Here is a 27,921-nt window from a genome sequence, read left to right as displayed (position 1 = left end):
TGCTATCAAGCTACCTTTCCTAAGTCCAGCCTGACTCCAGCACTCATGGCTATGCATCACAGCATCAGTGCCATGTCCATCGTCTTTAGCACGCAGTTCCATATTACTGTTAATAAAGGACGTGGGGATGATCATTTGCCCAATGATAGGGGTCCTGATCCTTTTTAGGATCACATAATAAGAACATTTGTCATTGTTGGAGATAATTCCCCTTCCCGGGCACATTTGTCAAAGGCAGTTTCCAACAGTCCCGTACATCATCCTGAAATACATGATAAGATTTAGGTCTGCTATTCATCATTCGCTGGGCTTCTTCCAATGCGAGTGCCTGCGTGGCTTTTCTTGCCTCTAGTTTAACAATCGGAATGCACGTTCTCCCTAGAGCAGTAGCGCCAGCCAGGGAAGGTTGCAAGACTCAAGTGACCACAGTCCCCAACTGGAAGGAAGTGAATCTCTAATGCTGATACAGAAACTCTTTATAAAAGTAAAAGTGGCATATATTGCCACTAATATGCAAGAGGAACCAGACCTGTAGGAAATGAGCTTTCACTGAGGTTTTATTCAACGGCTACTACTGGAAAAACGCAGAATATAGCAAAAAGATCCTGTGCTTTGGATCATTTAGATCTGAGTTAGAAATTCCTGCTCTTCCAGGGACTTCCCTGGTAGCACAGTGGTTGGGAATCCGCCTGCCAGTGCAGGAGACACGGGTTCGAGCCCTGGTAAGGGAAGATCCCACATGCCGCGGAGCAACTAAGCCCGTGCGCCACAACTACTGAGGCCGCGTGCCACAACTACTGAAACCCACGCACCTAGAGCCCATGCTCTGCAACAAGAGAAGCCACCGCAATGAGAAGCCCACACACTGCAACGAAGACCCAACGCAGCCTAAATAAGTAAATAAATAAATAAAATTCCTGCTCTTCCATTTACATGATGGGTAACCATGAACAAACTGTGAACTTACTTTAGTATGTTTCTTCATCTGCAAAATGGGAGTATTACCGACCTCATAAATCTCTTGTATTCTCATTGTATTCTCTGCCTGCATTGAGTAGTCATGAAATTAAGGTCATTTTCCAATTTCCCCACTGGGAACTCTTTAATAAATTCTCCTCCTCCCAGCTTTGAGAGGATAAAATGATGCCCAAGACACAGTCCCCGCTATCAATCCAGGAAGGAAGAGAAGCCTATAAGTGCAATCCTAACAGATGGAAGAAAGAAAGGAGAGCTTCATCTGAATTAAAAAACATTTTTTTAAATAGTATGCTGAGAATCACAGGGAAAGGAAGGTTTAATTCCATGGGAGGACGGAGACGCTAAGGAAAAGCTTCAGGGAAGTGCCATCTAGCTGGGTCTCAAGAGGATCAGATGAACCTTGACAGGCAGACAAGAGAGAAGGGGACTTTTTCCAGGTTGAAAGGAGAGCTGAAACAAACTCACGCATGCTCAGGGAGGGCCAAGCAGGTCACTGTGTGCAGAATGTGCCAGGTGCATCTAAGACACGTGTATTCGGTTGGCCAAAAAGTTCGTTCGGGTTTTTCCATAACATCTTATGGAAAACCCATACGAACTTTTTGGCCAACCCAATAACATCTGCTGACTGGATGGGGAAGACGGAACCACAGGGCTCTTCAGAGCGTCGAGTCTGAGGTTACAGCATTCACTCCGTCTGGCCTCTCCGATTTCTGTTTTTTCACCTGTAAACGTGAGATTTCAAATAAGGAGCTACCTCCAAGGGCTGGTCTGCGTGAGAAAATACATATAAAGGCTTGAATACATTGCCTGATATTTTGTAACTGCAGACAGAGAGTAGCTACCTTCATCACCAGCATCCTCGTTATTATTTCTGATGTGGAGATGCCCACTGGGAGGTAAGCTGAGCTGATGATACTATTCATAGATTTGGGGCATTTGCAAAATCAGAGTGCCAGCTCCAAATTCAGATCTAAACATGCATTTCGATTTATACACAGTCAAAATCCTTCAAATTCCCCTCAGCTTGACCTCTGTAAAGACTGGAGAACATCTGGAAAGTCTGGACTAACTGGCATCCTCCTTAAGAAAGGGAATTGTTTCCTTCTCAGCCTCCGGAGCCCTTGTGTGTGGCAACCTTCCACACACCACAGTCACGAGGGGTGAAGAGTTAGGGCTTCTGTGCTTTTCTAACTCCCTTTCTGCCTCCACCACATAGTCTGCCGTCATTCCTTTCTGCTGCCGAGGCCACCTCAACCTAATGGTGCGGCTATTGGAATCCGTAGGGAGATGTCTTTCAGTGTAAGTATCACTTGGTAATTAATAAGAGGACACCCATTCAATAGGGAGCAGCTTAGTCCAGTGTTAAGCATGGGGACAGGCTCTGGGGTCAGAGAGATCTAGGTGCACATGGGTCCCTAACTTGCCACATGCTGTGTGGCCTCAGGTAAGCTGTTCACCAATCTGAGCCTCAGCTGCTGCTCACGAAAAATGGGAATGCTTGCCTAGAGGTTGTTTTCAAGCTTAAATGAGACATCTCCACCCCACCCTCTCCTCTGCCTTTGACCTATGGGTGCTCTCTTGATGGATGGGGCAGAAACGTGCAATCTTGCAACATGTATTCTTACCATCCCAGAAGCTGTGTCGCAATAGAAGGGGGTTGCTGACATCCCAAAATACCTGGGACCTTTGCTCAGCAAACCCACGTGGATAATAAAAACCCCATGCTCTGGGTCACTTACTGATAATCTGCAAAGGTGACCCTAGGATGCTGGGAAGGAGTGTACCCCTACCTGACTCACAGGACTTGGAGGGCTAATATGAAGGGCTTTGTTCTTCCAAACATCTAAATTCAAGCCCAGCCATGGCCAGGGGCAGCACACTGAGTTTAATGAAGCAGTGGGATGAGCTAATATGGCAAATCTTATAGCTCTTACTACCAATGTGGCCCATATCACGCTGAATTACAGCACCAGATGTGACTGGACACACATCGCAAAAGGAGAGGTAGTTCACTGAATGCGAGGAATTTTCAATGCCACGTAATGAGAATCTCTAGAGCCAGCTCTTAGGGGAGATGTTTGTGGTTTTAAATTTCCTTTCTCCTTGTGCAAATCATTCTCCCTCACACTTTATGATAATTAATTCAACAAGCATTTGGTGAATACCCACCATGTTCCGAGTGCTGTGCTGGGAACTCATAGTTATTGGCAGAGACAGAGAAATAAGCAAAAAGCATAGGAAAAATGTGGCAGGTGTGATGTTTGAATAAGTGCAGGGTGCTTGCTATAGGAGCCCTCACAAATCCAGTCACGTGAGGCTTTCTCAGTCATAAGTTCATTCATTCACTCATTCATTCAACAAACATGGCTGCACACCTACATCTCCCAACATTGTGCTTAGTGGTAAAAGTGAAGCCAGACACAGTCCCGGCACTCACAGAGCTCCCAGCCTAATGAGTGATAAAGGGAAACAAAAAAGACAATTATCAATAAAATAATGTATTAAGATGGGCAAAGTGAGGTGCTTTGAGAGCACACAGACTGGTCATGACCACAGCTGGGGATCACGTTGGTTGGGTTGCAATAGGTCCCCAGAGCATTTCTGGGGAAAGAAATATCTAACTTGAAACTAAAGCAAAATTGGAGTTGGCTTTGAAGAGATTTTTTTTTTTTTTTTAAGTACTATTCCTGGAAGAAGAAAAAACATTTGCAACATTCCAAATGTGAACAACAACATGGTAGGATCAGGGGAATGAAATGAATTCAGTTGAGTCAGGGAGTGGAGTATCATTCTGGAAGAGCGGTGAGGGATGTGACTGGAAAGATAAGGAGGGGTCACACCAGGCAGGGCCTCCTTGAAGCCCCGATAAGCCGCGCGGACTTTATCCTGAGGGCAGTGGGGCCCGTTCACGGAAGAGTCTGAAGCAAAGGTCGCACCTGCTGGGATCTTCCCATTAGTGAGCAGTGTCAGGGACAGCTTGGAGACTGATGATTCCGAAAACCTGAGGACTGCTCAAGAGGCTGCTAGGATGATCTGGGTGCCAGATGAAGGTAGCCTGAACTATCTTGAGGAGAGGGGCAGCAGGGAGAGAGAGAAAGAGTGCTTTGAGAGATATTTAGGAGGTTGCAGGGGCTAATATTATTAATTAATTCATCGAGGGCACTTGGGAGCTCAAATGATCAAGGATGAAGTCTCCGTCAAACGGCTGCTGGGTTCTGAGGGATGAGCAGGAGGCAGCCCAGTGAACAGGGTGAGAAACATGACCCAAGCGCAGGAGCAGCACGCACCAAAGTCGCAGAGGTGTGTCCTGGGACCCGAGCTCAGGGTGGGTCAGGGTGCAGAGAGGCAAAGGGACAGAAAGAGCGGCAGGGACCAGATCGCAGAAGGCTGGCTTGCTGGGCTGCCCTCTGCAGCGTGCTGCTGGCGTTACGAAATATGTTCAAGGAGGAGAGGAGGTGTGCAGGAGGGTTTGAAGAAAGCCTGACTTCTTGTAAGGAAACTAGTTAGAACGAAGTCACCAATGAAAACCAGAAGCGAGTTTGTCTTCAGGGAACGACCGCAAGGAGTGAGGTGTTCTGTAATAAGTTCAAGGCCACGTGCTCATGGAGAATACAGAAGTCTCTCCCCACCACATGTAACGTGATCCGGCAGTCAGTCTTTCCATAAAAACTAGACTTCTAGACCCAAAACGGTATTCCCTCACTCTCAAACCCTTCAGCCCAAGAGTTTCATGGATCAGCTCCAGAGAAATTTATGTTGTCTTGCTATTAAGTCCTTGATCTTGAATTTCCGAAGCCTGCAAATCACAGAGTCAGTAGAGAGCCATTAGCTTACCAAGATCCAAAACCTTGACAAGACAGAACAGTGCCATAAATTTACATGAGGCGACTGATCTGTTTCCATGCCCACCCCCCTAAAAAGAGTATAGCCCCTTTTCACATTTCCCAACCCCCCATCAAGGCACAGGGCAAACCCATAGCATGCATTCAGGGAAGAGGACACCAGCTTTCACATCGGACAAACTTAGTGCTTTCCAGCCCACGCACACAAGCCATGTGACCTGGGGCAAGTCTCTTGATCTCTCTGGATGTTATTTTCTTATGTGTTTCATGGGCGATGTAAGATTTGGGCTCATTAGGGACAATTTATCTAAAATGGCTAGCATGCAGGAAGCATGCAATAAATGATGGTTATTAATGAATGTAGCTTGACAACGTGGTCTACTTTCCTTTGTATTTCCTGTCCACCTTTCCAGTTATTCTTGGAACAAGCATCCTTTTGAAGATGGACCAGTACTTTTGTGTCACTGCCCGACTACCCCATGCACCTCTGGAGAAAAGGGTACCTTCTACCCTTCTTTATATCCTCTGGCACTAAGAAAAGTGCTGCCTTTCAGGTAGGCAGCTGGGGGGCCAGAGGGGAAAGGGAGAATTTCCTTATCTTGAGTCTGTGTACAGAGAACTGTGTTAGCTGTTTTATATTTTTGACTCATGTAGTGTTCATTACAACACTTTGAGATAGGTCCTATTACCTCCATTTTACAGATGAAGGAACTGAGGCTTGGAAAGATTAAGTAGCTAGCCTGAGATACACCCGTAGAAAATGTGCTGAGCCTTGATGCAAACTTCAGTCTATCGATTCTAAAGCGTGAGCTCTTCCAGGAGTCTTCAGTGTAAAGAAGATGGAGCAAACACACCACGAGCTTAATCCGAAAAAGGTAAGTTGTTGAGAACCTATAAGCTCAAGCAACACCATCTGGGGAGTCATTCCTGGGTTCCAGCTCTGGGTCTACCACTAACCAACTGAATGACTGTGGGCAAGTCATTCTTCTCTTAAGAACTCATCTTGAAAAAGAGGCTCTTCTAGCCCCACAAACACTAATTCCTTCTAACCTTTTAGTACTCCTAGAGAATCCATTCATGTTTCAATGTATGTAGACATTCAGAGTATCGTGTTACTTGTATTTATTAAGTTGAAAATCCACTTGCTTTGGGTCAGGAAAGCAGTGAAAAGAGTTTCCATAAGAGTTTTCTTTCTTATGATAAAAAAAGCAAGATTTTAATTAATAAATATAAATTTGGGGTAAAAACAAAACATAAAATTTATGAGTAGTCACAGAATAAATTAGCATGAATTTTATTCACTAAAATGAATAAAAGTAGCCAAGTGGAAAAAAAAATTTTTTTCAGGAAGGATGAGACCTACACAAATCAGAAGGGCGGCCCCTCAGGTGGAAATTCTTGGACTCTATTGACTGGCTGAAGTCAGAATCTCCTTCCCTGGTGTTTCTCTCCACAGCAGAACACGGAGCTCCTGCAGGGCTCCGGGCTGGGGCTGGATAAACATTTGTAGACAAAATAATTACTTAATTAATGCCTATCCTACATTACAAATTTGGCCGAGCAAATATAAGTTGTACATCCACTAGGTGCCTGAGGAAACTAAAGCTCAAGGCGTGGAAGTGACTTGCCTGAAGGTGAACAACTAGAGGGTGGGGACCTGGCTTACAAACCCAAATTCAAGGTCTTGATGACCCCAAGTCTGCTTCCCCTGCAGGATAAAAGCAGCAGATAGAAGCAATGAAAAGGCAGCTCTCTCTGCACTGAAGGCCAGGTAAAATGAGTTTTTGAAAAATTAATCTCTCAGGGTCCTAAGGACCCAATGGGATAATAAATACGATAGCAGTTTATCAGCTCCTAAGTGGTAAGCCAGTGATTATTAACAGAGTTCTTTCCCAGGGCTCACTGACCAGTTGAGGGATCAGGACCCTGAACATGGGATTCCTGAAACAATTCCTTATCACAATTGACCAGAATTTCCTAAGAAACCTCCCCAAAGTTTGCACAGCTACTGAGGCACACGGCCAGGGTTCAAACTCAGTTCAATGTGGCTCCAGAGCTAAGGAGTCTGCCATGTGACCACCAATTTCTCCTGGATTCCATCAGGGCCTTGATTCTTGGAGTCCAGTCTTTCTGGGAGGAAAGACTGTCAGTGCCTTGTTGTTTTTGTTCACTAATGAGTTCTAATATAAATATAAGGAAAGTGAATAAGTTTATTTCCAGGTATATCTAGAAAATAAGGAGAAAATACTGAACCACGATCTCAGAAGGAAGAGGACAGAAAAGCTAACGTTACCCACACCACTGCCATGTTGCAGATCCCAAGCTGGTCCTTTACCCAAGATAATCTCGCTCGCCTTTCTGATAACAAGCAGAGTAGTAATACACCACACACACACACACACACACACAATCACACACCCTTAAAGACAAGGGTCAAACAGGCTAAATAACCCATCTCTGGTTACACAGCAGATAAGAACAAGAGTTAGAAATTAAAAACCAGGTCTGTCTGACTCCAAAGTCAGTGCTCTTTCCGTGACACCAAGCTGCCAGATGGCACTGCCTGAAAAACTCCAGGCACTATCCCCAGAAATGTCTGTGTCTGCTCATCCTGGGACCCGTTCCTCTACCACAGTCTTCTACTGGGTGTCCTAACGCCAGGATTACCCCAGATTGTGTCAACTGGTCTTCCCCCTTCGATGGCAGGTAACGAACCTGAAAATACACATTCTCTTCCTCCAGTCCTCCATCAAGTTCCACTCCTAGAATAGGTACCGGCTGACAAGCTGTACGTGTAGTGACACAATCCAAGAAAAACGAAATGAAGAAAACAACTTTATTTCTCACTACTTTCATCCCCTCCTTATTTGAATTGTGAATACTCTAGTTACATCTCATACTTGGCCTGTCTAGAAACTCATTTTGTGGTGAAATATGCTCCTGTGTGACTTGTTTTTGAATCTGTCTGACTTGCTTTCAACAGCCTGGGTTAAAGAACTGGAGTGATAGGTTTGTAAGGAATTATAAAGGGCTTCTTAACTTTCTTTTTGCCGCTCTTTTTCATGATAGATGCCTTACATTGTCAGGTATTTTTTTTTTTTTAGGAAATAAAATATCTGCTCCAGGAACCACCTAAATCTTGCCAAGAGAAGAAAAAACTTTACTATACTGTAATATCAGGTAGTAACATGAGAAATGTATTTATGACAGAATGTCAAATGACAAAGCAGGATGTAAAATTGTATGAACAGTATAATCTCATATTATCCTGGAAAGTCAGTCCAGAAGGAAGTAACTTAGAATGTTAATAAAAGTTATTTTTAATTTTTAGGATTATGCATGCTTACTTTGTCTTTTCTAATTTTCAGTAATAAGCATATATAACTTCTTAAAAGTCTAATGAAATTACTAAAAAATATATATTTTTTCATAAAGAAGTCTAAAATTATTATTTCCTTACCACCAAAATCATTATATGAGGTTATCAACTTTGACCTATATCAGGCACAAAGATTGTTCAAGAAAAGAAAAATATATACCAATCTTGCTGATGAATATAGATAGAAAAAAACTAAGTAAAATATCAAATTAAATCCACAGGGTATAGAAAATAAGACATCATAAACAGAAATGAAGATCAGAAAATCTATCAGTGAAATCCATGACTTATTATTGGTTTTAAACTAAAATAGGAAATATATGTATAATCATTGAAATAAATATAGAAAAAGCATATGATAAAATTCAACATGAAAATTCAGGATTTAAAAAAAATAATTCCTAGAAATGAGAAATGAAGGCAAACTAATAAAGAGTATTTAGTAAATACTTAAATATCACACTTACAGGTAACTTAAGGCATTTCCATTAATTTAAGTAAAAGTTAAGGATACCTTCTCTCTACTAGATATTATATTGACAGACCCAACCAACGGAATAAGATAAAAAAAAGAACAAGTACTTAAGGATTGAAGAGGAAGCCAGAAACTTACTTATGAGGTTATATATTACCTCAATAGAAAATCAAAGAGGGGTTAGAGAAAGTATTAGCAAAAGAGTTTAGTAAGGCTATTAAATTCAAGATTCAAGATCAATATATAAACTGCTTCTTTCCTTTTAAAGTTCTACTTATTTTCACCCAGCTAGCAACATTTGTTTAGTGGAATACTTACTATCCCATAGCCAAAACTAAAGAACAGGAAATCAATTAATCCCGTTACCAGCACATTCTCGTTCTCTCTTCTTAATGTACGTGTGTGATTTCCTGCTGCCTTGGTCCAGACAAGGGTATCAAGAAAAAAAACTATTTGTCACTGTTGCATAATTACAAACAATTGTAAAATCTTGCTCTGGGACAAATCAGCTGCATACTTTTTAAGATCCCCTTAGGTAAGAGAAAATAATGTGATGATGCTGATGAAGATGAGGAAGAGAAGGAGGATGGAGTGAAAAAGGGAGAAGAGAAATAGGACAAAGACGGGAGAGGTGGGAAAGATAGAGAAAGATGACAGTGAATGAAGGGGATGAGAAGAAGTAAGGAGAAGAGAAGGAGGGGGAAGGGGAAGAGGAGGAGAGGAACACATATAAACTTTGTGGAGTTTTTAACATATGCCAAGTTCTATACTCTTACATTTGCCTTATTTCAGTTAACCTTCCTAGTGAGCCTTTGAGCTCTGTAATATTACATCTTCATTTTATGGGAAAGGAAACGAGGCTCAGAGAGGTGAAGTAACATTCTAAGGTCACACAGTGAGGAAGTGATATAGCCAGAATCTGAACCCAGGTCTGCCTGCCCAGACTTTATGGTATTAGCCATTCACTAGAGGACACTCCTTGCATAGGTGCTGTGCTGATTTTAGAGCTACTAAGCACGTGAAGGTGAGGAGGAGCTAAAAAGGTCACCTTCACCGTCCCATTCCAAGTTCTCAACTAAGCCAACGTTCTGAAAGATCTGAATCCTCTCTTTAGAATGCTTCTGGTTTTGCATGTTCAAATTAAGAATGAAAAGATATGCGCTAAGTACAATTTTTAATGCATTAAGCATTCAAGAGCACAAGTTTAGTGGAAAGGTTAAATTTGAAGCAAAACTATAACTTGTCAGTTTCCAGTGAAAAAGCATTTGAATTCTAGTACATACTGGGCTCTGCAATCTTTTTTTTTTTTTTTTTTTTCCCCATGTAGCAGTTCTCCCAAGACCTGTTCCCTCACACACTTGCCTTCCTTCTATTATTCTTATTCCATGATGCATAAGAAACAAGGTTTACATTAGGTTTCAGGGGATAAAATAGACTGCTTCCAAAATATTTGTGCTTCAAATCAACATCTAAAGCAAAATGTATAGTCCTTCCTGGGGTTCTGGCTGTCCAAGAGCTGCATATGTATTACATTTATGTCCCTTGCTTCCTATGGAGTATCAGACAAATGCCATCAGAAGACATGACTGGCACAGCAACATCTCAGACAAATCACTGCCTATACAAAGCAATCAATGGCATCCTGTTTGCAGGCCCATATTGACAGATTTCAAGACCTGAAGGAGAGCTGTATTAATCCTCGTCCACGCAGTTTTAAAGACAGGGGAGGGAAAGAACTGAAACCACAGGGAGAAAACACACACCACACACCACACATACACACACACACACACCCCCACACACAGAGCAACAAGGTGCTTACATCTAATTCCAACAAGGAGACAAACTTAACGAAAGACGTGGTCATAAAGCCATAGGAACAAATTCTCCAAAAATCGTGAACAGTGATAGAATTATTTTATCATCACACGATGCATGCCAGTCTTCTCTACCAAATACCTATGTGCCTCCTCTGTGTCAAACACTTTCCAGTTGTTGGGAGTTAAAAGGGTGAACAAGGGATCCAGCTCTGAAGGACTGTATAGTATAGCTGACATAGGGGGAAAAAAAAACCAGGGTGTTTCTAAGAAAGTGAGCTACTAACAAAGTGCTAATGAAACAAAACAAACAAAAGCAAATAACCCAATTTGGGGAGTAAGGAAAGGCCCTCCAGGAGGCCCCACTAAGCTCAAATCTGAAGAATAAGTAGGAGTCGGTGTTAAGAAAAAGTGGAGAGCGACAAAAGTACTTCCGGCTGAAGCGACAGCCCAGGGGTTCTCAAACCAACATCAGCATCATCTGAGAACTTGTTATAAACGCAGCCTGGGCCCCACCCCAGGGCTAGGGAACCAAAAACTCTGGGGACGAGGCTCAGCAATCTGTGTTGTAACAAGCCTTCTAGGTGCTTTTTGTGTGGCTGGAGTTTGCGAATCACTGGTGTACGCAAAGGTGAACTACAAGACAGAGAATGCCTGGAGGGCAAACTGGGTTGGGTGGGGATGCAGCCCAGATTTGCGCAGAGATGCTGCTGGAGGGATGGGTAGAAGTCAGGTCAAGAAGGGCTCTGTTTGCATATTATGAAAAGAATTTTGGATTTTACCCAGAGAATAAGGACGAGCCATTAAAATATGATACCGTGAATACAAAAAACACCAAATAACGTTGGTGATGATTTAAAAATATATGCAATCACAAAGATAGCACCAAATACCGTTCCAGAGACAGAAACACTCATTCCTGTACAATAGGTAGCCATTAGGAAAAGAACAGATTGGGCCCTACCTTTCTTTCTGGAGTCTTTCTTGGCGCTGGTTTTCACAGCTACTTGAAGTTCTGTCTCAGTTGACATCCTACTAAATCCTTAGTCCACTTCACACAGATCCCGGGCCTCGGCCAGGCTCATTGAGGACTCCTCTCCAAGAAAACGACTCCTCCCTTCAGAAATGACACCCCGAGCTGCACATTTCATTCACTCCTTTCGAGCGCTGCAAATCAAGGGAAGAGAACATTCAGAATCACCACCCTGGTGAAGTTAGAAATTAGGAGGGCAAAAAGGAACTGTCAAACATACAAAAACAGGAAAACCTTGGTCTCCATGTAGAAACTGTTCACATGGTTTCATTAAGCCGTCAACAGGGTTCATACAACAAAGAGAATTAGAGGCCTTATCCGCAAAACTCACAATAGGTAGTGCAAAACAGATCTTTAAAACTCTGGATTTTCAAGAGAAGCAAAACTCAATTCTTTATTTTCCATGTTTCTTATTGTCAAGCACTAGATGCCACCCAGAAAATACAGCACAGGCATATTTCCTGAGCAGCCCCACGGAGACATTTCCAACAACAAGGCACCCATACGTCAGCCAAGCTTGACTAGAGCTTTGGCAGCTAAAGCAGATCATAGGGAAGTGACCTGTGGTCTGTCCCTCACTGGCAGGCATCAGAGGGAACATGGAGTTGACATACAACTGGGCTCCAAGGGTAAGGTGACAAACGGGGCTGAGAAACTTTCCAGCAAGCCCATTTTTTATGTCAGCTTTTCCCGGAGCTATAAGAGCAGACAAGCATTTAACGTGGGGAGGAAAAGAAAAGGAAAGAGGCAGGCAGACACACATTTCATCCCTTCTTTCTTTAATAAATATGCCTTGCACACTACTAGGTACTATTAAGTTCAGACACTGTGCTAGGAAGAGATAATAATGATGATAATACCACTTCAATTACAGCCAGTATTTACTATACATTTACTATATACTATGCCCTCAGCTCCTGCTTCACATACGTTATCTCATTTGATTTCATTTAAATTGAATGAATGTATTCCCAGTGTCAAGTCAACAATCTTTCCCAGGGACCGTCTCTCTGATAGCTGTATGTGAGAGTTCAGTTGAAAATAAACATTTCAGGAGTTATCCATTTTTAAAGAATATTAAGATAAAGCTACTGGAAATGGATCTTCAAACTGTGTAGCCAATTCTTAGCTCATGCCACGGATCTAGAACTTTTCATCTGAAAAGGCTGACCTTGAACACCAGTTTCAGCTCAAAAAGAATAATGACCAAAATCTCTTAATCATGCCAATTAAAGATGGCTTAACTAGAAAGGCTAATATAAAAGCCACATAAATTGTAGTAAGGCTTAAATATGGGGAAACTCACACCTTATCCAAAGATATCTGCTTTCTTTGTTTGCTTTTAACAAACTGTTTTACAAACTATTTTTTAGGAGGACACTGGCCCTGAATGAAGGTACTTAAAGTAGAGGATCTAAGGCTACAACTAAAGAAAATGGAAAATTATCTTCCTAGAATGGGGTCCAGGAAACCATACGTTGAAAATGAGAACTTTTCCGGCCACTTTTGTGCCATCTACCTGCACCATGCCACTAAGCCCTCACCCCCTTCCTAACCTCTTGCCCTCAAAAGACAACATTCCATAAGAGATGACAGAGTCACAAAACTTGGTCATATAAAGAGATAATTAATTTTATTAATAATACTAGTCATTTCATTGCAACAAATATCTACTAAGAACCTACAACAGGCCAGGTGCAAGTGCTGCCTCATTCATGTCAATAGACGTGTACTGTACAACCATGCAGGCCAAGAGTACAGGGTCAAAGCCTGATTCCTGTCCTCAAAGAAATTCAGTCTAGCAGAGGTGTCAGTCATGTAGGGGATTGCAATACACATGACCAGAATGAAAACAGACAATAACTGGGCATACTGGGTTACAAAGGAGCAAGCTTTCACCTTTGCTTGAAAGAATCAATGAAGCTTCACAGAGAAGAAGCTCTCCACTGTCTGATCTTGAAGAATGATGCCTCTGTCACATGGATGATAAGGGAAAGGACCAATGGGTACTCAATACATGCATGTGTAATAAAGGAATAAATGGTTGTCTCAGGCAGAAGGACCAGCATGTCCAAGGAGGCTTGAAATTAACAACCAAAATTTTAAAAAGGACGCATTAAGTCTAGTAGGGAGGTGACACACTTTCCCATCTTCCCAATTCTCCCTTGTGCTGTTACCTTTCTATGGAATTTTTCTTTTCAATTCTGCTGACATTCTCAAGGTTCAGTTCAAAGAGGTATCTTAGGCAGAAAGATTTTCTGATCCCTCCATTAAATGGAACTGTAATAGGGAAGAACAAATCTGACTCCATATTGGATCTGTTTCTCTTACTTTAACCTTTGTACTCTATTGCTTTTGCTACAAGCTAAGAATGTTGTCTTAGCCTGAAATATACAGGATAGGCCATTCTCAAGGCTCTGACCTTTAAAGGTATAACACTTTTCCATTCATACAGAGATAAAAAGTTGCACAACAGAGAATAACATTTGCCTTGTTGGAGGTTTACAGGAACATCCTGACCTGAGTTACAAGGACAGCTGCAAGAACAAAGGATTAAAACACCCAGAAGTTTGTAACAACCAGCCATACCCCCTCCCCTTTTAGTATAAAAGAAGCCTGAATTCTAACTCAGGGAAGATGGTTCTTTGGGACATTAGTCCACCATCTTCTCGGTCTGTTGGCTTTCCAAATAAAGTCACTATCCCTTGCCCCAAGACCTCATCTCTCAATTTACTGGCCTGTCGTGCAGCGAGCAGTACGAGCTTGGACTGGGTAACAGAATCTCTCCTTACTTGTGTTATGATCTGATTCTTGGCCAACTTCGTAGTTTAAGCCATTTACAAGCAATGTGATATTGAGGAAGCTATGCAACCCCTCTTTGCCTCAGTTTCTATACCTTTACAATGCAGATAACAGTATCAACTTCATGGAGTGGCTGTGGAAATTGTGATCACACATGTGACATGCTTGGAAGGGTGTCTGGGCACATCTCCTGGCAAGCACTTAATAAATATTAGGCTCTAATAGTTTCCTGTGTTACAAACACAGGAATACAAGGTCAAAACACAGCCTCATATTATTATCCTTTCACAGAGGAGGAAACTAAGGCAGGTTAAGTCTGCTCTCTAAGGACAAACTGTAGGAAATGGTAGAAGCTAAGATATTTCCATGATGCTGGTCTTGCACACAGTAGGTACCTAATCCATAAACACCGAAATGAACTGAAATATGGGTTTTACACCATTTCAAGCACTCTTAAAGTCGATGTATAAAACTGGATTGGATTTGGGCCATTTTCTTTCCTTCGACTTTGTAAGCCACAATAAAGAACCTCTCCCTACTCTGTGGGCATCTTCAGTGTCACTTGTTTGACAAAGTGTGATTGTGTTCAAGTGTTATAAGCATTACTTGTGAATTCCTGAAGTACATCCCCATATCAATAAAGAAAGGAAACCAGCATCATCTCTAATAAAAACTTGCATAAGGAAGCTACAGTACGGAGAGAACATTCCACGACCAGGACCCTGGCATCCCCTTTAATTTTCCAAAAGCCAGAGGTTGAGCAAATGCTGTGAAGTAGCTCCAAATTATTTAGGAAATTCGTTTCTTTGTAATTAAGGAGATTAAAGTCCTCTAGGGCCAGAAACCATGTGACAACTCAAATCATTTTTCCCCAGTAAAAGCTGTGAAACCCTATCAGTTAAATTCAGGCTCGCCTAGAATTCTGAAATGCTTCAATAATGTTTCTTTGCTCCACACAATCTGCAGTAATTTAATATTCCTGAAGTGTGTCAGGTTTTTTATAATGAGCTCTTCAAATCTAAAAGTGAATTATGTAACATTCCACTACAGACATTCTGTCTACTGAACTGCTTCTAAATGTAAAATCCCATGTTCAGTGATGGGGGGGTAGGGAGTGGGGGAGGGGCAAAAACACCAAACCACAAAGCAGAGAAAACAGATAGGCCTTTTCGTTTTTAAACAAAGCACAAAGGTTTGAGCAGCTACAACAGAACAAATGCATGGTAAAACACCTACTATAACGCACCTTTGTGTTCTCTCTCCTCCCCACCCACGCTCAGACAATCCTACGGTAAAATAGCTAATGTTTATGAAGGCCCATTATTTGCCAGGTACTATACTATGAACTTTTCACATATTATCTTAGCCAATCCTTCAGTCACTTGAAGAGTTAGATATTATTATTATGTTCATTTGACAAATGAGGAAAGGGAGGCACAAGCCAGTTTTGTAGCTCGTTCATGGTCACGTGGCTAGTAGGCAGCACAGCACAAGGCAGGGTCCAAGCCTCTCTTCTCCCCAACTTCACTCACAATCCCCCTGGAGGTCCATTAGCTGGGGAATGGATAAACAAAATGTGGTGTAACCATACAATGGAATATTATTCAACCATAAAATGGAATGAAGGATTGATACATGCTACAAGGTGGATGAACCTGGCAAACAACATGCCAAGTGAAAGAAGTTAAACACAAAAGGTCACTTAGTGTGTGATTCCATTTACCTCCAAAATACCCAAAATAAATAAATCCATAGAGATAGAAAGCAGATCAGTGGTCGTCAGGTGCTGGGGGAAGCCAGGGAGTGGGGAACGACTCTTCAATGGTTACAGGGTCCCTCCTGGAGGAGATGAAAATGTTTTGGAACTAGATGGTGGTGATGGTTGAACAACATCATGAATATAATAAATGCCACTGAATTATACATATGAAAATGGTTAATTTTATGTTATGTGAATTTCACCTCAATTTTAAAAAGAAAAAACAAAAAGTCAAAAACAACCCTCCCAGCCAGGTGCCACACCCTGATTTAAGCCTTGTGTGATATGCTAAGGACATTGAAATTCCATGCTAAAGGGACAATCCAGCCTTAACAACCAGATGAAGAGCTATACTTCCCAGAAACAGGACTTTGGGTTTCAGTGGCAGCAATTTTATGGATTAAAAATTGTATGTGCTACTACCTGATGTTTCATAATTTAGGGCATCTTAATCAGCTTCATTCAAACTACAAAGCACTGAAAACAGGCCATTTATCAACAAGGCAAAAAGGTTTGCAATAGTACAGACCAGGGGTCTTAGTTTCCACATCAGTAAAATAGGAAGACCACCACCAAGTGTGTAAGATTTGGAAGATCAATGAAATTTGGGCACTTAGGAAGCCTAGCTCAATCTACAGCATGCTAGTTTCATGTAAGAAAGGAGGAGACTTAACTGCTTATCTTTACAAAAAGAAACAGGACAAACACACCAGAAAACAATGAAGCTGTTTTTCTACATGGGGAGATCCTGGGTCGTAGAATGACTGACAGACCAGGTAGAAGGACAAGGCAGAGGGTGATACTTCTCAGAGTATAGCTTTTTGTTTAGTTTCCAAATTTGGAAGCCTATTAATGCTCTACATATCTGAAGAAAGTAAAATTAAGTTAACAGGGATAGGAGGTGGGGAAAATGCTAAAACTGCAAGTGGATGGAAACAAATGAATCCAACTGTATTTCAGAGGAGCATCATATGCACAATCACTGAAAGGGTAGGAGAAGAAGAACCAATATGAATAGCTACGAACACAATTTGACTGTTTACACTCGGTCTTGAACAGGATTGGGGCAGGGGGAGCTAAAAACAAACCTCAAACTCTTTTCAGTAGGCTTTTTTGGGTAGTGCTATGGGCAAAGCAATTATAAAACTATTTTAGATGTATTATAAGATTGGACAAGGAAGTAAATTCTCTAATGTTCTTGGGAGCCAAGATTCTCACTATTCAAGAGACATTAAAATATGGAAAGGGGGAGGGCAGGAAAGAGAACTGTGGGACAGACAGGAGATTGGAGATTTCAGGGTAAATTCGTGGTTTATAAAATATACATGCATCTGTATATGAGAATGTGTATACATGTGTTTATATGCATATGACTTCCCAGCCCTGTCCACTGAGCAGGTCAAGGAGCAAAGATAACCCAATGACAACATGACACCTAAATACCTAGATTTTGGTTTCTACTACCACTCCTCAGTAAAAGGACCCAGGGTTTCTTGGAGAAGTGGGTGATTCCAGAGCTGGGGCATGTCAGGTATAAGATGAGCCCGACATATCCTGTTGTTCCAGAAAGTAATGAAGTACTCAAAACCAGCACCAATGATAGGGGCATGTCACGAGGATACAGACGCCATCTTGGAGGAGCTCTCACTGGCCAATTCTGAAATAGCTTAAACACCAATATAATTTAAGGAAGGTAAATAAATAATAAACCACTGAAAAAATGGGAATCCATACTGAAAACAGACAGATAAACAAGTGGGGGAAGAAGGGAAGGCTGTCTTGTTGACAGTAGAACAGATACTATCTGGTAAATACAGAGGAAGTGCTAGAGTATAAAATCACATTTTGCAGCCATCAGAGTAAAGCTTAGCCAGACAAGAATCATCAATAAATGCTAAATCCAGGGAAATTTTTCGATGAGAAGCAAGCCATTTGTAGGTCTTAAAGTGTCTTCTCACTTGTTGTTTGTAGTTGCAAGGGGAAAATTTGTGATCATACGATGGAGACATTGAACACCACCTCAATTAGGCTATCAAAATTAACATTAACAAAGACGAGCAAATGGATATCCGGTGATACCCCAAGAAGACCACATCATTATCATGCAGCATCCTGGCCAGGAATCTAATCAGAACATGCATATAAAAATGTGGAGAAAGTCTATTCTTCAAAAATGGCATAAACAGGGGCTTCCCTGGTGGCGCAGTGGTTGAGAATCTGCCTGCCAATGCAGGGGACACGGGTTCGAGCCCCGGTCTGGGAAGATCCCACATGCCGCGGAGCAACTAGGCCCATGAGCCACAATTACTGAGCCTGCGCTCTGCAACAAGAGGCCGCGATAATGAGAGGCCCGCGCACAGCGATGAAGAGTGGCCCCCACTTGCCACAACTAGAGAAAGCCCTCGCACAGAAACGAAGACCCAACACAGCCATAATTAATTAATTAATTAATTAATTAATTAATTAATTAAACTTTAAAAAAAAATGGCATAACCAAAGACAAAGACGGGCTGTGGAAATATTTTAGGTTAAAAGAAACAAAACAGGTACAACAACTAAATGCAATGCTTGTACCAGATCCTCCTTTACTAGCTAGAAAAGAAATGCTACAAAAGAAATTAGTGAGCCAATTGACAAATTTGAATATGGATGGCAAATTAGGTAAAAATATTATATCAAAGTTGAATTTATTTGATACCTTTCCTATGGCTATGTAAGAGAAAATACCTATTCTTAGGGACTACACACCAAATATTTAGGTATAAAGGGCTAAGCTACATGCACCATTCAAATGATTCAGGGAAAACAAATCATATACATATATATAAGTACATGCAGCATATGTGTGTGTGTATCTATGCATATACACAGAGAGAGAGAATACACATATGATAAAGCAAAGGTGATAAAATAGTAGCAATAGGTGAATCTAAGTAAAAGGCATAGAGTATTTTTTGTATATTCTTATTCTTTTACTTTTTTCTGTAATTGTGAAATTATTTCCAAATTTAACAAAAAAATTTTTTAAAAGCCTAGCTCAGACGCTAACACATACAGGGATGCAACAAAGCCAATTCTGGTCTCACTTTTCTTTTAAAAAGTTCAGACCCATGGCAGCTCCCTGGATGGCATGCTTTCTAACTCCCAAGGCTACTTGAGTTTAAAATCAGTTTATGGCTGTCAGTTCTTATTATAGATTCCAACTTCATCCTGTATCTGCCCAGAATGCTTGACTTGACACAAGTCTCTGGACCAATGTTGTTTCGAGCAGGTCTGTTTCTTACTGAACTCTTGACTTCCCCTCCAGACTCTGCCTCCATGCCAGGAATTGCCCCCCAACCCCGTCCCAAGACTTTTCACTTTCACCTACTGGCCCCAAAGATCACTGCAAACTCCTTTAATTACATAGCCAAAGTCGGCCTTTGTTGGACCATCTCCCTCTGCATCCCTGGGACTATGATTTTAACCTGTCAACCCTTTTTCCGTTTTTTTTTAATATGTCAAGGGCTAACTGATCTGATCTAGCCCATTTGGGAACTGCCTAAAATTTGCTCATTCTGTACATCTGTTCTTTTCAGGAACAAGAAAAAAGGAAAGAGAAAGGTTTCGCTAGAGCCCAATGGCAACACTTACTTAATTCTGCCAAGGGTGTCAGAAGTGCAAGCGCTACAGAAACTTTACCAGAATGATATTTGAAGATACTACATCTCTCTCTCTCTACTGTTAAAATACCACCATCCTCACAGCAAATGTAGGGCCATCACTTGCTTTGCCCAAACCCTTCCAGAATACTACTACATTGATAGAACATATCCCTGGCTTTAAAACTCTGAAGGCCACAAAGTTGACAGATTAACAACCTCACTACAGACCCAATCAAAACTGTTTTGCCACAATTGTGTTTCAAGAAAGGAAAGAAAAATCACAGAAGAGGGAGACGTCTGTTGGCCTGAGAGCTCACATTCACTGTGTTGCTCGTCAGTTATGTCCACCTGACATTATGAAAAAAATAAAAAGAATTCAGGCAGCTTATAGAAAATTTTATAGAAAGTCATTCTCTAGAACAGGATAAAATTAATGAATGAGGAAAACTGAAGTGAATGGGGAACAAAGGATTGGAAATGAAGGTAGAGGCAGAAGCAACGATAGGCCACCAAATAAAATCTGTACGGTTACAGAAGATAGGATGTAAATCTATGAGATTCCTAGAGGCCAAAGCATAGAAGGAAATATGATCAGTTACAGGTTCCACAAAGTCCACACTCAAATAACCTTAAACCAGAAACAGAGAATGAAAAGGGCCTACAGGCTTTCATAAAATCAACGCTGTGTGGTCCCATGGACATTAACATCAGCACTGTCCCTATAGAAGATACAACAGGGAATTTTCAATGTGCCTTAACTTATGCTGAGAATATAATACTAAAGTATAATAGCAGTAATACTTTTGAATAGGGTCAAAACAATGAGACTCAAGTCATTTTAAATTCTCTTTGAACAAAGCATGCTTTCTTTTCTTTTAACTAAATTGAAAAATAAATAATTGGGATCTTACTATAGAGCTATCTGGTGGTCTGGCATTTCTAGGGCAAATCTAGAATTAAAAAACCGACATGGTCCATCAGTTTACTCATCTGTAAAATGGGATAATGCTGGCTATAATTCATGGGATTAAATGAACAGGAATAAATGAAAGCTATGTGAAAGTACTCTGGGGAAAATAAAATGCTACGCTCCAGAAGGCAGGCACTGTTATTACTCAGGTATCTGTCAGCCTTCAGCAAGGTGATAATAGGAGGAACAGAATGTGTTTCTTTAATCAAACTCAAAGCTCACAAAAGTCAGAACCAGATTTCAGCAATATTAAAGGAATTTATGTGACAGCAGCACGGCATACTTAGGAACATTTCATTTAACTAATGGATCACACAGTTTCACTGAGTATTTATTGCACCATGAAAATTCATTACATAAACTAATAGAGTATCAGAAAAAAATGTGTATAAGCTTAAAATAATTCCATTAGCGTTTTCAGTACTTGAGGCCCCACTTCTGCCCCACGTTCTAAAATCTTCACTTCTGATTTTACAAAAATGTGTCAGTAAATGGCAGAACCTAAAGCAATAAGCTGAGGGGCTGGGTTGGAATCATGCCTGACTCTCCCACTGACTGCTTATGTAACTTTAGGCACTCGAGCTAGTAAACCAGTCTGAGCCTCAACTTCATCTATAACATGGGCATCCTGTAGTCCCTACTGAAGAAAATCCACTGGAGTGAAGACATCAACCTCTGTAATATCTACTTACAAACTAAAAAAATAGGAGATAGTTTATTACCTTAACATGCAGATTCACAGCAGCACATGTATATAAATTTATATCTAAAAATTCATACGCGGCTGCCAGGTGCAAACTTCAAATAGGATTCATCAGTGGGTGGTGACTACTAGCAGGTGACAGGTGACCACCGCAGTGACTGAACAGGGCAGCGGCTGACATAGTTCAGGTTCTTTAAAGATGATGGTAACCCAGCAATCACCCCGGGGCTGGAGACCAGTGTGATACTGGGGGTCCAGCTGGGAGGCTGCTTGCAACAGCGGAGCTACTGAGTTTAAAAGCTTATGCTCTTCAAGTTTTCTTTCCAAAGATGTCCTAGATAAATGAATTTGCAGGAAGAAGTAGTAAAAAAGCAAATATCCCCAACTCCTTCAGCACACAGCCGTTAAATTACAGGTTGTGTAAACCAAATCAATTCCACATACATTTCTAAGCACCTACTCTGTACACAGCGGACACTGGACTACAGGGGGGAGGTACAGAGAGAGATGAATCAAGGCCTGGTGGCCGCTACACTTTCCCAAGGATGGGGGCTGGCCTCAGGTGGCCTTCTTACCTGTTCCCCAGCACTAGTCCTAAAATGGCACCCCCTCATCGCCTGGCTTTTTAGCCGACGCCTGTTCTCACTTTAACCCCACTAGCCACACGACAAGGCGGGGCACGCTGTCTGTTTGCTCTTGGAGACTGAACGCCCTCTGCCATCATCCCAGTTCCCTCCACGATGTGTCTGAGTAACTTGGAACTGTTGCTATTCCCTGGGGTCTCGCAGGAAGAAAAGACAAGCATTTAATGAGGCCCTCCCAGTGAAGGGGATTTTAAATAAATAAGCATCACATCTGGCAGCTTCACCTGCTGATTTACCTAAAATATATACTGCCATTATTGACTCTCCTTTCCACAAGCTGCACTGCATTATCTTCAAAGGTGACGGTGGGAAAGAGAACCACACAGGCCAACATCTGTCAGTGGCAAGCTGGGCGAGTAAGCAACAGATGTCCCCAAGCTGCCTGGTTCCCAGGGTGGCCCTGGGTGGCGGCTCATCCCAAGGAGGTCCACATCTCAGTGCCTGTCCTGATCACAGGGGGCACCTGCAACAGCCCTTCCTGTTGGTCCCACGCGAGGGAGGACTTGGCCCAGATGCCACCCTCCCCCTGCCCAGAGAGCCAGGAGATGGGCATGCTCTCTCCCATCACTGACATCCCATTTTAATTCTTCTCTCTCTTCTCAAACATCAAATTTTTTTCCACCTTCCTTCGGAAAAAAATAAAAAGCCCATCAACTTCGTTTGCTTCGCTAATGATTTGCTAGTCCAATCTCAATTACTGTAAAATGGGATACACGGATAGCTCAAATTTCCTCCACAAAAGGATCTGCACTTGATGGGAAGCAACCCAATTTCCACAATTATCTCCCTCACAAAATCCATCCCCAACAGTGATAACCATGGGGCTGTGTTTTGCTCAAGCCATAAATGGGGATAGATGCTTGGACAAAGGAGCTCTTCTTTCCCCGTCGTTTCCTGATTTGTGAATGTATTTATTTGAACCTTCTCACGGAAACCTAAAAATTCCATCACACTCGGCAAATACTGAGCAAATCGCCAACATGGAAAGCTGTCGACTCTCCATGAAATGCCCTCCTCACTGTTACACCCTGCAAATGTCTTCGACTCTTAAGTTCAAGCTCCCCTTCATGGGGAAGGCTTCCCTGACCATGTGCACCCTTCGCCTGGACCACCGTCCTTTAGTGATGAGTAATGCAGGGCAGAGGCTCCCAAGCTTTTCTGCACACTGGAATCACCTGAGGATCTGGAACGACTACTGACTCTTGGCTCTCATCCTGGGATTCTCATTTAACTGATCTGAGCTGCCACCTGGGCACTGGGATGCTTAAAATCTCCCCAGGTGATCCAAATATGCAGCAACATATACGGGAAACACAGGCATAAAGGTAAAGAGAATTCACATGTGATTTCAGGGCCGGCATGACCCACTCCCTGGTCCCCCACAACTGGGCCTGTTATTGAATTCCCCTGAGCCTGAACACGTCCACTGCAAAATACGATGGCTCTGAGAATAGGCACCAGATGTGGTGGGTTTATTAAATGACATAAGCTATTTAAGATACTTATCACATAGTGTTAAGTGCTGGGGATAGTCAGGAAAATGCCCCCCCCCAAAAGATGCCTATGCCCTAATCACTGGAATATGATTTAGATAATTTAGATCATGAGAATCTGGACTTTTGAACTGATGAGATCACAGAGAGACCTTGCCTGTATTCTGCATTTGGGCTGGATGTGAATCTTTGGGGGCCAAGGGTGGACTGGAATAGACAGAATAATGCCCCACCCCCAAAATGTCCACTCCCTAATCTGTCCCAGCTGACTGCACCAGAAGTCCATTCCTTACCTGAGGACAATTCACTGGTTGACCAGAGCCACAACTTGGCCTGGTAGGAAGGGTTAGATCCAGACTGGATATATGAGAAGACAGGCATATTCTCTCTCTCAAGAATCTGAACTCATTAATACAGATTCTGTCCAGGAGTAATGGGGCCAGAAGTGAAAAGATGCACAAGCTCTGAGGCAGCAAGGGGTTGACTGAGCAGAAGTTATGACTCAGTGAAGAGAAGGCTGGCAGAAGCCACCAGGCAGAGAAATACATATACAATTAGGGAGTGAACAATGTCCTGTGCAATGGGAACAATAAGATGACCTGGTCCCTGAGAGACATCCAGGATCCTTCCTGTTATGAAATCATACCCCAGTCTCTGGGACGCCAGGCTGTACGGCTATTCTGAGATTCTAGAGACACTCCTCCTGCAGAAATTCCTCCTGCAGAAATTCCTGCTGTGCATGGCCTTACAATGCCACACCCCTTCTTCCTGGGGTGGGGTTTGGAAGGGGGGAGGGCTGTAAAAAATAGCCTGAGGCTCACTCTGGTGTACATATATGTACCTCTCATCTGAACCCTTAACTACATCAGTCTTCACATCTTGCAGCTGGCAAAATCACAAGATCATGAATATCACCGTCTCACAGACTGGCCTTGGGTTTTCAAATCATGGCTCCACTAAGTCCCAGTTATGTGAGCTTTGGCAAGTCCCTTGAAGTCTTTGGGTCTCAATGCCCACCTCTGTGAAGCTGGGAAGTTGGTACCTTGCCCCTAATGGTTGCTGAGTAGAATAAATACGATGATATATGCAAATTGCCTGATGCTACAGGAGAGATTCATTCCATATTGTTTGCCTTCCCTTCCCTCTATTTCATCTGCATATCATTCTTAGGAAGGAAAAGGGAGAAATTTCCGATATTTATTTCCTATACTATATACATATTAGTTTTTCGATACATTTGCGTCAAAATGAGCAGGAAACAATTACCAAGAACGATTTCTGCTGTGCTATGAAATCTGGTATGTTAACCTGACTTTCAGGCTCTAGCCCAGCCCATCTCCCCAGACTCACAGCTCAGCCCACCCTCCTCACAGGAAACACACACTATGGCCACACTAGGTTGGTCGTAGACCCCAGAGCACACCTTGGTGACCCAATGCCACATCTCCTCACCTAATCAAACTCAGCCCACTCTTTGAGGTCCCATCTGGAAACAGATGACAAACTCAAAATAGTATTATTGCAAAGAATTAATACAGAGATTATGTACCCAAGGGTGGGCTGTGTTGAAGGGAAACCCTGAAGGACAGGCCAGGGTCCCAGGGCTAGAATAGCAGAACTGTTACCTCTCCTAGGCTTGAAGGGGTGACAGAAGGGATGGGCGACTGGAACTGGGAGGGGACCCGGTAGAAAAAGTTGCCTTAAAAGGACCCGGTGACCTTCAGTCTAGGATACAGCAAGCCCAGGGCAACCCAGCCAGGAGAAAGTCTAAAAGCCGATCAAAACACACAGACTTCACTCTGCTTCCCGCCCACCCTTCAACCTCCTGCTAGAACTCAGCAATGGCTAATTCCAAAAAGAGGCCAAGGGGCCAGGAAGCCCATGGATGCAGTCCACCCAGGTGAGCCTTCCTCCTGGAGGGAGAAAAGGAGGATGGAGGGGAGCAGAGTGCAGCCGGGAAGGGCAGGCAGAAGACAGCCAGCTCAAAGTCCAAGGGCAGCTCCTCCTCCATGAAAAATATTCTGTCACAGCCCATAGTCTTCAACATTCCTAAGGAACTTCAAAGACTACATGTCTCCTTGTGACAGAGCATGAAACAGAAGGGAGAAACAAAGAAAGGAAAATAGAATTGCATTTGTGATTATACTACTATGTGCCACATTCTGGGATAAGCATTCTACATGCCTCATTTCATTCATCTTTACAACCTGGGGAGGTATTATTATCTCTGTTTGCAGTAGTGGAAACTGAGGCACCGAACTGATGAAACATCAAGCCCCAGGTAGATCCAGATCTAGAATCCAAGTGCATCTGTCTCCCAGTATCACAAAGTTTCCATAAATCCAGCCTGCTTTGCATACATTGTCATTTTCTGATCTACCTACATCCTGTCCCTTGATGAGCATGAAGGCCACCTGAAGGCACGGACGATCTTCTATTCCTCTTGCATCTCCATTTGCCTCTGTGCTAATGAGATGCAAACAAGTCCCACATAGAGCTGAATAAATAAAATCACAAAAATCTTTGAAATCCCCACAATCCTATTTTTCTTCAGTTTAAAAATAACCTGTTTTGCCAAACAGTCAGAAACTTCTTTTCCCTCTTTAAACAGATTCTTTTTTTTTTTTTTTTTTTTTTTTACACACATCTCATATTGGGATTCACAACTCATCGCTCCTGCAAGAAATACCCCCAGGCTCCTTGTCTATTCAGGCAAGCACTTGGTAAATTTGGAAAGCAGTTTAGATGAATTTCTGCCTGCCAAGTACGAGGATTCTGGGTAGACTTCTCTTATACAAAGTTTGAAAAGAAATATTATGCTCGTTTCCTCAAGTACATCCAACAATAGTTTTTTAAATGGACTCTGGTTAAAGTCTTTATTACTAATAAAAAAAACCCCCGCAAAATGATTAATAATACAGCCTTGCAGTTCTGCGTAGCTGACGTTATGTGTGTGTAATGTTACTTGGGTGAGTGCTTCTAAAACCTCCAAGTGCCTTTCCGGCACTTCATCATTAACTCCTTTTGCCTTCTCTGCGGGGTAGCAAAGGTGAGCTGGCCTGAGCTCCACGTGGAGGTTGAGGCCTGAAGCCCAAACAGCTCGCTTCCTCTGTTCCGCACTTGGCTCCCATTTTAATTTGATGGGAAGACAACAAGCCTTGTCAGAACACAGCAACAGGGAGAGGAAAAGATCTCCAGCTTCTCTTAGGAGGGTGCCCTCAGGCCTCCCCTTTTTCTCTGCGCGCATTTGACACTTCCTTTCTAAAGACTGTCACGGGTTGCCAAGCACTTTCCTGTACGCACACTCATTTCATCTTCATGACAACTCAGTAAGGTGTTTCACTGACCCTATTTTGCCATGTTTGGATAAGAAGAGATGGGCCAGCAGTTTCTCAGACGGGAAGTGTTGACAATAGGACTGGAATCCATGTCTTCTGGATTCCAAGATCTTTTTTCATACCTTGACTCCTAGATCTACATTATGCTTTCCTGTAGATTATCTAGAGTTAAAATTAATACTATGGGGGTGAGGGTGGGGATGAGGGTGGGATGAGAGTAAGAGGGCAGGACCCTTTTGCTAGTATGGCTAGTAGGTTAGCTGGTCGCATCCCTCCTCTCTCAGCCCCAGCTGGTAAGACACACCTTCTTTGTTTGCTGACTCTAGGCCACACCTCTTCCCCGTCTGATAAATCTCTGTACCTTTGCACAGCCATCTGGGCCAAAGCCGGTGGGGTCACTGGCCCCAATAAAATGATAACTTTTCCCTCTCTGGAGGGAACTTCAGCCTCTAGTCATTCAAATTTACAATCTAAATTAGGAGTATTCATTAGGGATAAAAAGATCAAGATAGAGAAAACAATATTAATATTAAATGGCTTCCAAGACCCAAATTGGTAAATGAAGGACTCCAGATTTTTAATTACGTTTATCTCTAAAAAGTGAGCCAGTCTCCATTAGGTGCCCATTAACTGGAAGTTTCCAGAAAGCAGCCAGCTGGTCCTGCAAAGAGCAACTCACTCGACATTTGTGATTCTCTAGGTATTACCAGCTAATATCCGTCCACGGAGGGATATATGCTCAGAGGGAGCATGAAAAGATCTCTTCCCTCAGGAATTCCAGGGCGAAACACGCACAAACATCAGTGGTTCAAAATGGGGACATTAAATACTCCTTTGAAAAATTTCATGAAAGCTATGTCTGAATCCCTTGCCCAAGCTCAAGCCAAGAACTTAAGATGGGAATTAAAAAAAAAAAAAAATTCAAAAGTGAAACATAACACCCGTATATTTTAAAAGTACCACTTAAAAACTGTCAGTATGATGTACAATGACTTTTCACCTCCTTTTATCCATTTTGTTGGCACAATGCCATGAAATCACAAT

At 42.3% G+C, this 27,921-nt stretch overlaps 1 protein-coding gene across 5 annotated transcripts in view; it reads right to left on the bottom strand.

Moving 5' to 3' along the window:
• The window catches only part of DAB1 (DAB adaptor protein 1), a 424,515-nt gene that overhangs the window by 278,614 nt on the left and 117,980 nt on the right, over positions 1-27,921 (bottom strand). For all 5 annotated transcript variants that reach the window (XM_082357648.1, XM_082357650.1, XM_082357651.1 and 2 more), the window contains exon 2: positions 11,456-11,658. In XM_082357648.1, the coding sequence (XP_082213774.1) occupies positions 11,456-11,522 (67 nt within the window). In that variant the 5' untranslated portion in view covers positions 11,523-11,658. The remainder of the gene's footprint in view (positions 1-11,455; positions 11,659-27,921) is intronic.

Source organism: Balaenoptera borealis (genome assembly GCF_965194805.1).
Source record: "Balaenoptera borealis genome assembly, chromosome: 1".
Taxonomy (NCBI): Eukaryota; Metazoa; Chordata; class Mammalia; order Artiodactyla; family Balaenopteridae; genus Balaenoptera; species Balaenoptera borealis.
The sequence above is the reverse complement of the archived record's forward strand: the minus strand, read 5'-3'. Positions and strand labels throughout refer to the sequence as shown.